The sequence below is a fragment of the Osmerus eperlanus genome, chromosome 1 (assembly GCF_963692335.1).
Source record: "Osmerus eperlanus chromosome 1, fOsmEpe2.1, whole genome shotgun sequence".
Classification (NCBI taxonomy): Eukaryota; Metazoa; Chordata; class Actinopteri; order Osmeriformes; family Osmeridae; genus Osmerus; species Osmerus eperlanus.
In genome coordinates this window covers 1489809-1508197 of record NC_085018.1, presented here as the reverse complement: position 1 = coordinate 1508197, position 18389 = coordinate 1489809, and the positions used below count along the sequence as shown (strand labels likewise).

At 45.6% G+C, this 18389-nt stretch overlaps 1 protein-coding gene across 1 annotated transcript; it reads right to left on the bottom strand.

Moving 5' to 3' along the window:
* Positions 1-6444: 6444 nt before the first annotated feature.
* Positions 6445-13671, bottom strand: elf3 (E74-like factor 3 (ets domain transcription factor, epithelial-specific)). The gene is made up of 9 exons (XM_062447917.1): positions 13514-13671; positions 13084-13253; positions 11935-12165; positions 10139-10249; positions 9911-10012; positions 9710-9796; positions 9425-9532; positions 7909-8104; positions 6445-7721 (listed from the first exon to the last, which is right to left on the bottom strand). Exons 2-9 carry the CDS (start codon positions 13241-13243, stop codon positions 7610-7612), a joined length of 1107 nt encoding a protein of 368 aa, XP_062303901.1. The 5' UTR covers positions 13244-13253; positions 13514-13671; the 3' UTR covers positions 6445-7609.
* Between the last annotated feature and the right edge of the window lie 4718 nt (positions 13672-18389).

Genomic DNA, 18389 nt, shown 5'->3' with positions numbered 1-18389 from the left:
AATAAAATAGTTGTTTAGGATACATAGAATAGCAATAGTGTAGCACAAAGACAATTACCCACAACTGTGTCTGGTCTGAACAGGGTTTAAATACTGTGTGTAATTGGTAATGAGGTGCAGGTGTGTGCAACAATGAGGTGTGAGTCGGTCCGTGTTCCTCCGCTGTCCTCAGTATTCTGGGGAACTAGACCGTCTGAGGGGTACAAGAGGAGGATCTGTGACATTCTCCCCCCATATGTGACTTATTTAAATACACTGACCTAAATAAACATGAGCGTGAAAGTACCACTCCTTTCAGCTTTGCCTATTTGTTTTTCTTTAAATGTCTAGTCCATGCGTTTCAATAGAAACGCCGCTGCGGCTAATCTACTGCACTTGGACGGATTCGGATGGGGTACAGCAGGTGTGTTGCATGAGTTGAATTTTTCCAACTTTTGCAGTGCTTTGCCGGCAAAAAGAGCTCATGTGTAGCTTTCAACAGTACGTCTATGGGCACCCCAGCACCACTAACCCCTAACCCCCTTCCGGAAACCCCGGCACCACCCACCACCACCCACAGGAACCACAGGAACCCCAGCACCACCACCCACAGGAACCACAGGAACCCCAGCACCACCACCCACAGGAACCACAGGAACCCCAGCACCACCACCCACAGGAACCACAGGAACCCCAGCACCACCACCCACAGGAACCACAGGAACCCCAGCACTCCACTGTGGTGGCTATGCATGCTACAGGATGTATTATATTAGGGTTAGGTTAGGTTATTAATAATAATACATTTCATTTCTTGATACTCAAGGACACCGTACAGAGGTACAAAAAAACATTCAAAACAACAGAAGGAAGCAGTACAATTGACATTAAGTGGAATAGGCAGTTTTAAACAGATGTGTTTTGAGTTGTGATTTGAAATGGGGAAATGAATTGATATTTCTAATTTGGGGTGGTAATGAGTTCCAGAGACGGGGAGCAGAGCGTCTGAATGCTCTACTCCCCATGGTGGTGAGACGGGCAGAGGGGACAGGCAGGTGTATGGAGGAAGAGGATCTGAGGGAGCGGGAGGTAGTGGGATCCTGGAGGAGATTAGACAAATATGGGGGGGTGAGGTTGTGGATGGCCTTGATTATAAACAGGAGGATCTTGAATTGTATACGAATCTGGACCGGGTGCCAGTGGAGCTGTTGAAGGACAGGAGTGATGTGGTGAATAGAAGGGGTTCGAGTTATGATGCGGGCTGGGTAGGTTAGGGTCAGGGCCATTGCATTAGTATCTTTACCGCATAATTGATTCAGTAACTTTTTTTTGTCTGATTTGTCTGATTTTATACAAATTAAAATGTCCTAATAATAATGTATACTAGTAAATGCTTTATCCAGAGCGAAGGACAGAGGGGGATTTGAACCTGCTTTCCCTCGATCAGCAGTTGACTGGTCTACCACTTAAATATACCAATTCCTTAATTCATGAAATAATACAACAGCATGGTGGAAAGCTGCAACAGAACAGTGTCTGGTTTCACCTGACAGAAGCGTTGGGTGAGACACGCATGAGGCCTGGATACAGATATACACGTGGAGCTGGAGGTTAGCGGGGGAGGCATTGCACAAGGTGCAGGTAGCTGCAGCAGTTATTCGCTGTTCTGACAAAAGCGAAAGTTAGTGTATGTGTTTAATTATAAACTTCATCTCGCTCTCTCGTTATCTATGTGTACAGTGGGAACGAACTAAGTTCATAACAATAAAATATTTGGCTCCGCCCCTGCCCCTCACTTTACTGGCAATGGACAACACTGTTCCAGTAAGTTACGTGATGGAACGACATTCTGGCGTCCCGCCAAACACACCTGTTAGACAGGTATGTTGATTTAGCGGGTAGGTTTGGATACCCTTTGTCACCTCCACTAAGGTGTGGGTGTGACAAGTAGTCTTGTGGGTGTCTGTGAGTCTGTGTGTAGTAGTGTTGTGTGTGTCTGTGAGTCTGTGTGTAGTAGTGTTGTGTGTGTCTGTGAGTCTGTGTGTAGTAGTGTTGTGTGTGTCTGTGAGTCTGTGTGTAGTAGTGTTGTGTGTGTCTGTGAGTCTGTGTGTAGTAGTGTTGTGGGTGTCTGTGAGTCTGTGTGTAGTAGTGGTGTGTGTGTCTGTGAGTCTGTGTGTAGTAGTGTTGTGTGTGTCTGTGAGTCTGTGTGTGGTAGTAGTGTGTGTGTCTGTGAGTCTGTGTGTAGTAGTGTTGTGGGTGTCTGTGAGTCTGTGTGTGGTAGTGTTGTGTGTGTCTGTGAGTCTGTGTGTAGTAGTGTTGTGTGTGTCTGTGAGTCTGTGTGTAGTAGTGTTGTGGGTGTCTGTGAGTCTGTGTGTGGTAGTGGTGTGTGTGTCTGTGAGTCTGTGTGTAGTAGTGTTGTGGGTGTCTGTGAGTCTGTGTGTAGTGGTGTTGTGTGTGTCTGTGAGTCTGTGTGTTTGAGTACTGTGTGTGTTTAAGCAGTGTTTGTAAGGTATAATGTGAGTGTGCATCCGCAACAATGGTTTGTATTAACAAGCTGCTGATTACTAACTTCTAGGATGAAACTAGACTGTAGACATATTAGGTAGTTGGATCTCGTTTTAGTCTTATCTTTGTTGATACTGTCACAGGGTGAAGATATAACAATAATCAACTCTATGACTACTATGAATCCTAAACGGAACAATCATCTTAAATCAAACAATCAATATGTGTCAAAGATTCAGATTAAGGTTCAGATTAAGGTTCTGATTAAGCCTTACATTAACATTTTCATAATTTAGCAGACGTGTTTATCCAAAGTGACACACGTGCACTGTAGTGCACAGAGAAAGTACAGCAGAAAATCAACGATCAGAAGTGTGTAGTTCCAAAAGTTTTTTGTTCCAGGAACTCAGTCGGTTTTTACCTGGGACAATTAGCATATCTCACCTGCAATCTCACCAAGCAGGGTGAACAATACAGTTTTTCTCAATTGCATACACACTGGCGATGTATGGTTCTTCTGAAAAGCAGGGCTCATGTTCTTAAATCTCGTCTTTTTAAGATGAGATTGTGTCATCAAATGACACACACATCATTATTGATATAATGCCTATCAGTGGGCCTTTTGCATTTCCAGTGTTGCACTGCACACTGCACATATACTGTACACTACTCTGCAATACTGTAAAGATAGTGCAATAGCATAAACATCTCAGCAAACACAAATCGATTTGTAAAGTGTTTGTCATAAAGAACAAACAATAGAAAACAGAAAAGAATCATGCTGTGTATACTGTATAAAAAAATAACACGAGGCTGCATCCTGCCGGTTGGTTCTGTGTGGCACCAGGACCACGTCTTCACAGGCCCCAGGACCACGTCTTCACAGGCCCCAGGACCACGTCTTCACAGGCCCCAGGACCACGTCTTCACAGGCCCCAGGACCAGAGTGCGAATTATACAATGACAATCGGGGGTTCAGCTTCTTCTCTATAAATGTATCGACCCCCCGACCTGTCATTTGTACCTCTTTTCGGGGGATCCAAGTCTTAATCAGGGGGGTCAAACCCCCCCAATCCCCCCCATAATTCGAACCCTGCCCAGGACCACGTCTTCCCAGGGCCATCCCTGATCAAGCATTCAGGAGGGGTTGCTGGCTGAACAGAAACAGGTTATTTCCCCTTTCAGGGGTCGTTGGTGTGATTGTTTCTTAGGAGAAGCATTGTGGACGCGTTTTCCATGTGAGCACAGGATTTTACAGATGAAGATTGTACCAAATGTTAAGCATTGTGTGTGGTATTTTGCAAATAGGGTGGTTTAGAATGGCATGAAGCAGGCATGTGTTTATACTTGTGCTGGATTGGTGTAATATGAGGTTCATGAGATTCCGGCTTTGGTTTTTATATTTACGTAAAGTTCCAGTGTTAGAGTGTAAGCAACTGAGTGAAACGGTGGTAACATTGTCGTGTATAAACGCAGTCTCAACACGTCACCTGCCTCAGTGTCCTCATGGCTCAGCTGGCAGCCCCCTTCATCAGTCTATAGGGTGCAGTATGTTTTTACCAATGACCTTAGACCCTGATCCTCCCTCGCTAGCACAATGTTGACACCAAGAGGGGAGCATGCAGTCTGATTGAGGCGGGGAAGCCCACTGCACAGCCAGCCCATCACAGGTTTGTGTCGACAACCTTCACCATACCAGGAGGTCATTGAAGATGGAGTGCTGCTGAAAACATGAAAGCTTTTCACTTGCTGTAATGTACGTCTCGGTCGATGTGGCCGTGAGTCGGACCTGAGAAATGTCACGAGTATGGGCTCTGTTCTCTTGACGAGGGCTCGAGGCATCTGTGTTCATATGGGGACAAGGACGAGTGACATTGCTTGGAGAGAAACCCTGTACTTCCCTGTGGTATGTCTTCCTCAGGCATTCACTCTGAGGTATGCGTTTCACTGTCTGTTGGTGTCTAACTGTAATAAACAATGTGTGTGTGTGTTTGTGTGTGTGTTAATCCCGTCGGTGAGTTCAAGTATGTGTATGTTTAATGACAGCGAGAGGCATCGCGTGGCTGTGACTCTCTCGGCCTGTTTCCTGCCTGATGTGGTTTGGCAGGCTGAGCGGGGGGGGGGGGGGGGGGGGGGGGGGTGAGATGGAACCTTCCGATAAAGGAAAAAGTCCCGACAGTTAGATTCTGGCTCTACCTGTAGCCCGAGCAGAAACCTGATTTCCCTGCTCACAGGTGTCCAATGTCAGGTGTGAGTCAAGACCCACACATGTGCATCACGTCCAGTTGAGATGCCACAGCTCCTTCAACGCTGCCGCCTGACAACAGAAGGTTTACTGGGAGAGAAGGGTCACCAGTTGGATGTCTGGTCCTTGTGTAGATATTGACATCCCTCTGACATGCCTGGCTCGGCTGTAAAGAGTGTATGGAACGCACACACACACACATCACACACACGCACACACACACGCACACACACACATCACACGCACGCACACACACACATCACACGCGCGCACACACACACACACACATCACACACACGCACACGCGCACATCACACGCGCACACACACACATCACACGCGCACACACACATCACACACACGCACACACACATCACACACACGCACACACACACATCACACACACGCACACACACATCACACATACGCACACACGCGCACACACACATGACGCTCTCCTGTTCTGTCTCTCTCTTGTCATGGTTTCACTGGAGTTTCACAACGACAACACAGAGAACAAAAGAGTTACGGCAGAACAGCCACTGCGACACCTACACAACCTTTGTGTCGCACTCAACAGCTTGTGTTTGATTGTGTCCACGTCCACACTGCAGCTACGCTCCATTTGCAAGCTGTGGCTGAGGCCCTCGTCCCACCTGTCACAGACACACCTCCCGTCCTGCTCAAAAGGACACGCTCGCCAGACACACACATGCAGTCGCGCAGAAGTGCACAACAGTAGAAGGAGATGAAAGAGAAAGTCAGTGAAAGTTCTTCAGTCATCCGTGAAGCCTTCAGGCGGGGACAATAAACAGACAAGTATTATTCCTAGTTTATCATCCACAGACTAACACGGCACACTATCTTGCGTATGGATTTTATATTTTGCGTTAAAATCCATTAAATCAATCCAATGTAAGGGATTAACAGCCCTGAGTTCATTCACTCAGTAAACAATTTCTAAAGGAACTTTCCACTTGTTCACTAAAATGAATCTCTCCTACCGACACTTGAGGACACAGTCTAATGTCATGATACCCAAACCACACCATATTTGTAGATGTACAATGTATTCATTCTATTGTTGCAAGCCGTATGTCTGGGTTATATATTTGTATTTTTATGAAATAGCTTGCAAGAGGTGAGGTGTTACAGTGTTGTAAAACATCTTACGTGACACAGTAAACAGACGTCAAACCGTCAACAATAAAACTCTGATAAGTGCGAGTGCACGGCCTTACATTCGGAAAAGTGTCTGCTGGCTTAGTCATCGGTCAAAGTTGCTGAAGAAGTGGAAGCATAAGGTGAAGTGTGCAAGGTACAGCTTTCCTTTGACAAACAAGTTGGTCCTCTGTCCTGACCTTGTGACCAGGAAGAGTTCCTGGGCCTTTTCACAGCAACTGTTACGAAACCGATTTTCTTATTTCATTTTTTTTTTTTATTAGGAACCTTGGCTAACAAACAAAATGAGCTCATTTTAATGCTAAATCCACTTTGGGGATTCTTGAAGAGCTAGCAAATTATGTTCTAAGTCAGACTGCATCTACATGTAAAAGCCCTTGTGAGGTCGACTTTTGTCTGTTTGATTTCAGTAAGTAGCCATCGATAAATACCAACTTATTGTACCATTTTGTATGTGGGACAGACATACCAAAGTCTGGTATCTACTTTTTATATCTTCAGACATAGACATGAGAATCAACAGAAATTCTAAAGTAATATTTATTAAATGTATTTATTTTCATTAAAAGGTTATACTGATAAACATACAAAACAATGTACCATACACTAAAGTAAAGATATTACACAGGATAGTCTGAGATTTAATTCTCATACACATAATATTAAGTGATCTAATGTTGTACAGATCAGCTGAATAGAGTAATAGCAATGGGGTCAGGGCCCGGTGATTTGTCATTCATACAACTTGTATTTACGCTTCCTACGTCGGGCTGTAAACTATCCCAAGTATTTGAGCATGAATATGTTAAAATAAAATGATAAAACTTCACTTTAAAACTGCAGTGAAAATATAACTCACTGAAAGCATACATGCTAATCTTGAGTTCATGTCACAAATAGCTGTATGTTTACTTTTACCTTCATATATGTAGTCTGCTGTCCCTCCCCTCTCTCTATTTCACAAATTAACTTAATTCTACCTCATAACAAATAAAACATAAAAACTGAGGGTATTTATATAGTTGAACTCCAATATAAATCGTTATGGCTCCTTTACAAGGTAAACTCAAAACAATGTTTCGAAAAGACACTGTTAAGAGTTATTTTGACTATAAGTATGAACAGTATATTGTACTCTTTTTTACAATGGAAATGAATATGTTCCCAGTGCTAACATTGTATTAGTACACATCATGAATGCCCACATACCCAGGGGGCTGCTAAAGTTACAGATTAGGAGAGTTCCTCTCATACAATGTAAAGTACATAAAGAAATGCAATCCTTTATGGATAAAACCCCAGAGTGAGTACAGATATAGACATGCCACCTCTTCCCGATACAGGGTCTGGGAAGGCTTCCTCAACGTAACAACTCAAACTCCCATCGCCATCACAACAATGAAAACAAAGAAAGACGATACCAGTCGCAAAGTGACTGCCGTATAAAAAGACACATCAACACTATACAACAACAATATTGGTTCATAAAACCTACTTGAGCCAAAAACAATGGCTTACATTTTCTGCAACACCTCCTCCGAAAGAGAGAAGTTAGATTCTGTTTGATTGATACAGGTAGAAAAGGGCATTCAATGATTTGTTTTTTTGTATCCTAATGACTGCAGGACTTTAAAAACCGAGTATGTTTCATTGACGGCCCACCATTCTATACAAATGGCTTCTACCCACCGGTCACATCTCACATGCCCAGTCGAGTTTCCTCCAGCTTCCACCCACTGGAGTTCTTTCCAAACTTGTAGACCAGACGCCTTCCATCCACCCGCTCCAGGATCTCTCTCTTGTAGTAGTACCTATGTAGGAGAAGACAGGGTTAGGAATCCACAGTTCTATGCACAATCTGAGCTTCGTTTAGGTATGCTAATGGTGCTAGACCTAGCCGTGGAAGGTTCTGCTTTGACCCTGAGGAGGAGTTCTAAGGCCAGACCGGCGTGACCCTAGCTACTGACGTGTGGTCGGAGGCAGGGAGCCTCTGCTCACCTCATGGCCCGGCTCAGCTTCTCGTAGGTCATGCTGCTGTTCTTCTTCTTCTGGCCCCACATCTGGGCCACGGCCTCCGACTTGATGAACTTGAAGACGCCGTCGCGCCGGTCCTCCCACTTCATGAGCCCCTGGTTCTGCTCGGGGTGGATCAGGATGTCCCGGATGAACTCCCACAGATGGGTCCCCCTGGGAGCTGCGGAGGAGAGGTTACAGCTCCATCAGATCAGGTGTGTGGGACACCAACACCAGGTGAGGAGGAGAGGTTACAGCTCCATCAGATCAGGTGTGTGGGACACCAACACCAGGTGAGGAGGAGAGGTTACAGCTCCATCAGATCAGGTGTGTGGGACACCAACACCAGGTGAGGAGGAGAGGTTACAGCTCCATCAGATCAGGTGTGTGGGACACCAACACCAGGTGAGGAGGAGAGGTTACAGCTCCATCAGATCAGGTGTGTGGGACACCAACACCAGGTGAGGAGGAGAGCAGCTCCATCAGATCAGGTGTGTGGGACACCAACACCAGGTGAGGAGGAGAGGTTACAGCTCCATCAGATCAGGTGTGTGGGACACCAACACCAGGTGAGGAGGAGAGGTTACAGCTCCATCAGATCAGGTGTGTGGGACACCAACACCAGGTGAGGAGGAGAGGTTACAGCTCCATCAGATCAGGTGTGTGGGACACCAACACCAGGTGAGGAGGAGAGGTTACAGCTCCATCAGATCAGGTGTGTGGGACACCAACACCAGGTGAGGAGGAGAGGTTACAGCTCCATCAGATCAGGTGTGTGGGACACCAACACCAGGTGAGGAGGAGAGGTTACAGCTCCATCAGATCAGGTGTGTGGGACACCAACACCAGGTGAGGAGGAGAGGTTACAGCTCCATCAGATCAGGTGTGTGGGACACCAACACCAGGTGAGGAGGAGAGGTTACAGCTCCATCAGATCAGGTGTGTGGGACACCAACACCAGGTGAGGAGGAGAGGTTACAGCTCCATCAGATCAGGTGTGTGGGACACCAACACCAGGTGAGGAGGAGAGGTTACAGCTCCATCAGATCAGGTGTGTGGGACACCAACACCAGGTGAGGAGGAGAGGTTACAGCTCCATCAGATCAGGTGTGTGGGACACCAACACCAGGTGGCCAATGACATGACCAGGTATGTGTGTGGTGTGGGTATGAAGAGGTGAGAGGGTGTGTGTGCATGCTGGCAGGGTGTGTGTGCATGCTGGCAGGGTGTGTGTGTGTGTGTGTGTGGATATTAAACTGTGGGCTGCTAAAAACACCTATGTGTTTTGGCCGGATGCAAAATTTATGCAAAGTATATAACTGATAGACTGTGTTCATGTGTACTATTACAGAACGGGATTGTTCACAGTTCACCATGGGGTGTGAGGGGGAGCGACTCTTGTGTTTAGATATTAAGAAGGATTGGAGGATTTGGTTCAGACATACACATCTACCTCATGAAAATGAAAAATGTGTGTTTTCTGAGGAGCTAAATCCCTTACCGTGCTTGCTCTTTTTGGAGGTGGGGTCGAAGAAGTGGTCCCTGGTGAGTTTGGGAGGCCTCCCCCTGCCCCTCTTCTTCACCTCACACTTCTCTGTCTTGATGTGCTCTGGTAACAAAGCAGGAGGAGACTTTAGAACAACGTTTTGAATGTAGGTCCTCAAAGTCATTTGAGTTTAGGTCCTCCAAGCCAAGAGCCTATTTCTAAATGTATTTACTATTATTTCAGAGTAGTAATATCATATGTCTATACACAAAGTAAATCAAACCAGATGTGAATACTCACTTGCAAAGGCTGGATAGCAGAACTCTGGGTCAGAATCACTGCTCCTGGATTCAGGAGAGCTGGGGTGGAGGCTGCTGAATATCCCACCTGGCAGCAAGAAGGGAGCAGAAACATTCTCAAACACGTCCGCCTATTTTGTTCGACATATCGACATATGCATTGAGGAACAAAAGATAGGGAGTGAGGAGGTAGAGTACTGACCTGATGAGGAGCTACTGGACAGACCTTCAGAGTCGTAGCCATCATCGCTACGAGGTGCCATGGTGTCGCTAGTGTCCAGGCAATAAGGGGAGTCTTCTCTGGCTGTAAAAGGCCCCAAAACATTAGCATTCATGTCCAAAGTTTGTTTTGTATCTACACACAACACAGTTGTGTTTGGCACCATATGTGTGTGTGTGTATCTGTGTGTGTGTGTGTGTGTGTGTGTACCTTCGCCTATAGTCACGGAGTTGAGGAATGGGAATTCGGGGAAGTTGTCCAGGAAGATGTCCAGGAGTTTGCATGTCTCGCTCAGCTCTGTGCCTGTGACTGTGAAGTGCTCTGTAACAGGAGACACAGTTTAAACAGTTAGACCAGCTCTGTAACAGGAGACACAGTTTAAACAGTTAGACCAGCTCTGTAACAGGAGACACAGTTTAAACAGTTAGACCAGCTCTGTAACAGGAGACACAGTTTAAACAGTTAGACCAGCTCTGTAACAGGAGACACAGTTTAAACAGTTAGACCAGCTCTGTAACAGGAGACACAGTTTAAACAGTTAGACCAGCTCTGTAACAGGAGACACAGTTTAAACAGTTAGACCAGCTCTGTAACAGGAGACACAGTTTAAACAGTTAGACCAGCTCTGTAACAGGAGACACAGTTTAAACAGTTAGACCAGCTCTGTAACAGGAGACACAGTTTAAACAGTTAGACCAGCTCTGTAACAGGAGACACAGTTTAAACAGTTAGACCAGCTCTGTAACAGGAAACACAGTTTAAACAGTTAGACCAGCTCTGTAACAGGAGACACAGTTTAAACAGTTAGACCAGCTCTGTAACAGGAGACACAGTTTAAACAGTTAGACCAGCTCTGTAACAGGAGACACAGTTTAAACAGTTAGACCAGCTCTGTAACAGGAGACACAGTTTAAACAGTTAGACCAGCTCTGTAACAGGAGACACAGTTTAAACAGTTAGACCAGCTCTGTAACAGGAGACACAGTTTAAACAGTTAGACCAGCTCTGTAACAGGAGACACAGTTTAAACAGTTAGACCAGCTCTGTAACAGGAGACACAGTTTAAACAGTTAGACCAGCTCTGTAACAGGAGACACAGTTTAAACAGTTAGACCAGCTCTGTAACAGGAGACACAGTTTAAACAGTTAGACCAGCTCTGTAACAGGAGACACAGTTTAAACAGTTAGACCAGCTCTGTAACAGGAGACACAGTTTAAACAGTTAGACCAGCTCTGTAACAGGAGACACAGTTTAAACAGTTAGACCAGCTCTGTAACAGGAGACACAGTTTAAACAGTTAGACCAGCTCTGTAACAGGAGACACAGTTTAAACAGTTAGACCAGCTCTGTAACAGGAGACACAGTTTAAACAGTTAGACCAGCTCTGTAACAGGAGACACAGTTTAAACAGTTAGACCAGCTCTGTAACAGGAAACACAGTTTAAACAGTTAGACCAGCTCTGTAACAGGAGACACAGTTTAAACAGTTAGACCAGCTCTGTAACAGGAAACACAGTTTAAACAGTTAGACCAGCTCTGTAACAGGAAACACAGTTTAAACAGTTAGACCAGCTCTGTAACAGGAGACACAGTTTAAACAGTTAGACCAGCTCTGTAACAGGAGACACAGTTTAAACAGTTAGACCAGCTCTGTAACAGGAAACACAGTTTAAACAGTTAGACCAGCTCTGTAACAGGAGACACAGTTTAAACAGTTAGACCAGCTCTGTAACAGGAAACACAGTTTAAACAGTTAGACCAGCTCTGTAACAGGAAACACAGTTTAAACAGTTAGACCAGCTCTGTAACAGGAGACACAGTTTAAACAGTTAGACCAGCTCTGTAACAGGAAACACAGTTTAAACAGTTAGACCAGCTCTGTAACAGGAGACACAGTTTAAACAGTTAGACCAGGGGGGAAGGAGCCCTTATGGTGACCATCTTCACTCTGCACAACACAAGCTACACAAAATGAAAAGGACTGAATGAGAAGGTGGTTACTTGCCATATTTGGACTTGTGCTCCTGGAGGCTGTGGAGGAGCACTGACCCCAGCAGGGAGCCGAAGGTGTTGATCAGCTGGCCGTGCGTCAACTGACAGAGAGCCTGCCCGTCCATGTTGCAGCAGGACATGCTTAAGGTGCTGCTGTCCAGCTTGCAGGCGTCCACGTTGAAGCTGATCCACTCCAGCACATGTTGTTTGGTCCAGCTCTGGGGGTGGACCTCGTACCAGGGACCTGAGGGAGGCAGGTGGAGAGAAGGTGAGAGGTGTATATCCTGAGTGTGTGTGGGGGGGAGGGGGAGGGGGGTGGAGGGAGTGTGTGCATATTTACGTTTACCCTGATTTGTATATGCGGGGGTATCTGTTTGTAAAATCAACATGACTATTCATGCGTTCTAGAACAACAAAAAATCTCCAAATTCAAAATCTCCTCAGTGAAGTGAAGTACATACATGCACACTGACAGAGGCTGTGACTGTGGCTTGTTCACGGTCGTTTGGTGTTGCCTGGCTGCAGACAAACCCAACTCCTCTCTTAATCAGCAGCTTGTCTACTTAAACTGGTGAGCTGAAACTCTTCTGTCTGGTTACATGGTGGATTGACAAGGGTAAATACTAAGGATATGTGTTTTGAGGGATTGAGTGAGACAACATTCTTTTATTATGTGTCCCAGACTGGTTACACATTTTCTGGGTTAATGATTTAGCTAACAGTCTCTCAATAAGGTCAGAGGCAGATTCACTGTGGCTGTGTTACAGGGAAGGTAATATATTCCCTGATGGGGTTTTGCCTTGAACTTCTGCCAACAGGAACTGAATTGTTGAGAAACACACAGACACTGCTACAACCGTCAGTTGAAGAAAACCCACCAAGCGTCTTTAAAGACATCTGAATTCTTGTCTGCCACAAGTAAAAGTCTGAATGTAAGTTCGAATAATGAGCCTCTCTCTGCACAGAGACACCAATCCCGATTTAGAGTTAACAACAGCAATAAGTAAATCACACACAGAAGCAAAACAAGTGTGAGCTTCTGCATGTAAGACAGCCTGTATGTTCCAAAAGCTTGAGTTGAAAACTACAGGAATATGGAAGACTGGTGAGAAACGATGAGAGTCCCTGGTATCTGAGCAGCGCTGACGGCTGTCCTACTCACTCATGAGGCCGCTGTACGGTGTGTGTGGCATCAGCAGGGGCTCCATGCAGGGGGGGTGCAGGGCCAGGCCCGGCTGCTGCAGGAGGTCTGGGCTGCCAGACGGGTACATGGTCAGGTTGGCATGGGTCAGGACGCTGCTCAGATCACAGGAAGACGCCATGACGGACTCTCTGAGGAACCAGAACACCAACACAAACATCAGAGTCTGGTCATTTGGCCCAATTAGCAGATCCACGTTTACGGCCCCAGGGGATCAGGTCAATTGAATCGCAGTGCTTAATTCACATTGTTCAATATTGCATGGTTGAGTAATTTGATGATACATTTCCACATTTTGTCAGCAGAAAAAGTAATCACAGTCAATATGATTACGAATGATCTCCTTTGACATCTCCGGTGCCAGTCTCCCCTGGGCAGCATTCACACCTACCTGATTCGGGGATGTAGACTCGTTCAGTGGTAGTCCTCTCAGTGTGTGTGAGTCCCTGATCCACGTCCTTGTAGTGTCCTCACACTGTCTCTCTCTGTTCCTTCTCTCGCTTTAATCTGCCTCTCTGCATAGATGCACCTGTTGCGCACCTGTGGGAGCTTTATACGTCTAAAAGAGGGCTGTGGGCGGGGCGATGGGAGGGCCCAGGTGTCGTCTGGGACAGGGGAATTCCACACGAGCGATGAGGCATAGGCCACGCCTCCCTCTCCCTCCCTCCCTTCACCCCCTCAGGCTTTTATCATTTTTCTTGAGAAAAGCAATATGCTTGCCAATTGTTATCACTCCCCTTTACAAACACACACACACACACACACACACCATTCCGCAATGCCCGCCCTCATGTCTCCATGACGAAGGTTGTGTGGACGGCTGGTGACAGAGAGGAAACAGAGAGCTGTCAGAAGGGATGGGTAGAAGCGAGGGAGGGCTGTTGAAAGGGGAGGGAGAAGAGTTGTACGTGTAAACAACATATTTTTGCCAAGATGGGAGGCAGAAATCAAACTTTAATCACACATTTAGTCAATACTCATCCGAGTACAGTTGACCGATTTTGAGTTGACAATTGAGATATAATGAAGTCATCATTAATGAAGCTTTCTAGCCTGGAAATAAGTCAGAACAGTTCTAACCTCCCCCCTCCCCCCCTCCCCACACACACACACACACACTACCAGACACACACACAAGCAGACACGCACACACACACACACAGACACACACACAACCAGACACACACAGCCAGACACACGCACAACCAGAAACACACACACAACCAGACACACACACATACATACACAACCAGAAACACACACACAGACAAACTAGACACACCCATACAAACAGACATGCACACACATACACACTCACATAAACAAACACATACACACCCACTCAAACAGACACACACATAAACACTTACACACACACGCAGACAGACGCATACACCCCCACTAACAGAAACACACACAACCCCCCCCCCCCTCCGTGAGGGATGAAGTCATTTGTGTGCTTCCCAGTGTTTACTGTTGTCCCGGGTCCTGCAGCTCTCACACCCCTCTCTGCTCTCCTTATCTGGGGCTTCACTTCAGCCCCTGCTTAGCACCCTGACTCCATGGTGACGCTGTGCCACGATCAGAGCGAGCCCTTCGCTCACAGTAAAACGGTTGACAATGATATGGTCTAATAACTGTTTCGTGGCAGATTTTCCTGTGAAAAGGGGGGTTGGCCTAAACAAACCATATTGTTGTGCCAGGGTGTGTTTTCTGCCCCAGCAGGGTATTCACTGAGCTGGTCATGCGAGTCAAGTTTATTATGCAAGACATGACAAAAACTTTGTATTACTTTACAAATAAAGTATGCTCTGGTCTTGCCAAGAAATACTTCATAAAGATATTGCTTTAACTTCAAATCTAATCTTGCTTTTGAATCAGACTGTTCCTGGTGGTAGATTATGTGCTTTGAGGTAACACTTCATTTGAGTTGAAGTGAAAGTGCTGTGTGTGTGTAGACATGTCGAAACTGCGCATGGCTCCTCACACTGACCCGAAACTGAGAGACAGAACCAAACCCTTTAACCATGTTCTCTATGGGTCCTTGGACGTCTGTAATTAAGGAGACAACATAGCACTTTGCAATGGGCTTAACTCCTCTATTGTGTTGAAGAGGTTGGTCGAGGGGTAGTGTTGCGTTTGCCGCAGTCTCACATGAAAGACTGTGAATGTTGCTAGAAGTCTCGCCCTCTAAAGGTGAAGAGACACACTGCAGTTGTTGCTAAAAGGCATTTTTTTCTGTGAAAGGCTGTTTTGTCTGCAAAAATATTGGCAACTTTAATTATTTCATCTCTAAATTCAATAGTATTTAGCTGGAATAATGACCTTGCAAACGATGAACAAATTATTTCTTTCAATGTAGAGTGAGGGGACCCATTATCAGCCAAGAAGATTTGCGGCAACAACAAAAGGATGTAAATCACCGATATGTATGCACCTCATACTGCATATCTACCAAATTACAGCCTCTTACATGTTATTTAAATATGCAAACACGCTCTCAAACCATGTGAGCAGGATTTGTCTTTTGCAGCGTCACACTTGACATTTCTCTTTTGAAAGTGGTTGGACGGCCGATAATGGCTAACTGCCAAAATGAGAAAAATATAATGCATACATAATGACATATATTGATTTTTGAAACAGAATGATTGGATTTTTTAAACTGAATGTTTTGATATAGGTGTATATCTACATATTGAAGTACAATGATGTGCCATAACATTTTTCATATGTCTTATATCTACATTTTTGTCAAATTCCTGATGAGCGTTGAGAGCTAGCCAGACGATAATGGGTCCTCTTACGCTAGATATCACTTAAAAAATACTCCTACACTGTGTGTATTTGTGTGTGTGTGTTTGAGTGGTGTACAGAGGTCAAAAAGAGTGCATAAAGTAACCCATCACAACTCGATGTTAAGTCAATATGCACTCTTTATTGACCTAACAAACCATTTGGAAGGTGTATACGTGGTGGTCTGAAGTACACGTAAAGATGTTAGTGTTCTACACAAGCAGACCTTTCATGCAGTCGTTTCCATGACACTGGATGAAAAAATACAGAAGTGGTGGAGAACAAGAATGTCCCCGGACTTGTTTGTGTCAAGATGCCAGCTTCCACATGCCCTGGGGATAAACTGGTATCAAAATTCCATTACTTATCTCATCATTTTCCATCCTTTGTATACTCTTTAGCCCCTCATCCACCTGGTACTGCTGCTTGAATGGGTAGTGTTGTCCACTCCAGACAGAGAGAGACAGAGAGGAAGACAGATAGAGGGAGAGAGAGAAAGAGCGAGAGAGGAAGACAGATAGAGGGAGGGAGAGAGAGAGAGAGAGAGATAGAGAGAGAGAGAGAGAGAGAGAGAGAGAGTGCGTGTGTGTGTGTGTATGTATGTGTGTGTGTGTGCGTGTGTGTGTGTGTGTGTGTATTAATGTGTGTGTGTGTGCGTGTGTGTGTGTGTGTGTGGTACGTAGAGGTCAGTGAAGAACTGAAAGACGGGAGAGCAGAGGAATCTACTGAGTGTGGAGTTACGTCCCTTCTGACAACGGACTAGGGGAGGGAGGCCTGGCCAGACGTTATTTACCCTCCCCTCCCCCGCTCCTCCCCCGCTCTTCCCCTCCCCTGCTGAAGGTCAGCCCTGCTGGGGAATGACTGACCAAGGAAACCCCCGCAACCAGAGGAGCAGAGCTGCAGGACACGACTGAGGAGGCCTGGGGGACTGATGGGAGAGGAATGAGAAGGAGAGAGAGAGACAGAGAGAGACAGACAAAGAGAGACAGAGAGAGACAGAGAGAGACAGAGAGAAATGGTAGAGGGGTAGGGACCAGGGACCCATTAGAAATGAGCCAGAGTTGAAAAGACAGAAGGAGAGTGGGAGGTGGGGGGGAGGGGGGGTTCTGAACCTGAATTAACCTTCTTGGTTAATGTTCACAGAGTGATGTCATGCATGACAGTTTGTATCCGTGTCATTAGTTAAAACCAAACCCCAGCATGCCTGGTGTGTGTGTGTTTGTGTGTGTGTGAGCACACCCTACTGTTCACAGGCTGTAACCCAGACACAACAATGTGTGAGAGACATAGACAGAGAGAGAGACATAGATACACAGAGAGAGAGAGACATAGAAAGAGAGACATAGAGAGAGACAGAGACATAGAGAGACATAGAGAAAGACAGAGACATAGACAGAGAGAGACAGAGACATAGACAGAGAGACATAGAGAGAGACAGAGACATAGACAGACAGAGACATAGACACATAGAGAGAGAGAGGGAGAGAGACAGAGACATAGACAGAGAGACATAGAGAGAGACAGAGACATAGACATAGAGACATAGAGAGAGACAGAGACATAGACAGAGAGAGACAGAGAGACAGAGACATAGACATAGAGACATAGAGAGAGACAGAGACATAGACAGAGAGAGACAGAGACATAGACAGAGAGAGACATAGACATAGAGACATAGAGAGAGAGAGACAGAGACATAGACAGAGAGACATAGAGAGAGACAGAGACATAGACAGACAGAGACATAGACACATAGAGAGAGAGAGACAGAGACATAGACAGAGAGACATAGACAGAGAGACATAGAGAGAGACAGAGACATAGACAGAGAGAGACATAGACAGAGAGAGACATAGACATAGAGACATAGAGAGAGAGAGACAGATACATAGACAGAGAGACATAGAGAGAGACAGAGACATAGACAGACAGAGACATAGACACATAGAGACAGAGAGAGACATAGACAGAGAGACATAGAGAGAGACAGAGACATAGACAGAGAGACATAGAGAGAGACATAGACAGAGAGAGACAGAGACATAGACATAGAAATAGAGACAGAGACATAGAAAGAGAGACATAGAGAGAGACAGAGACATAGACAGAGAGACAGAGAGAGAGACAGAGACATAGACAGAGAGAGACAGAGACATAGACATAGATACACAGAGAGAGAGAGACATAGAAAGAGAGACATAGAGAGAGACAGAGACATAGACAGAGAGACATTGAGAGAGACAGAGACATAGAGACAGAGACATAGAAAGAGAGACATAGAGAGAGACAGAGACATAGACAGAGAGAGACAGAGACATAGATAAACAGAGAGAGAGAGACATACAAAGAGAGACACAGAGATACATAGAAAGAGAGACATAGAGAGAGACAAAGACATAGACAGAGAGAGACAGAGACATAGACAGAGAGAGACAGAGACATAGATAAACAGAGAGAGAGAGACATACAAA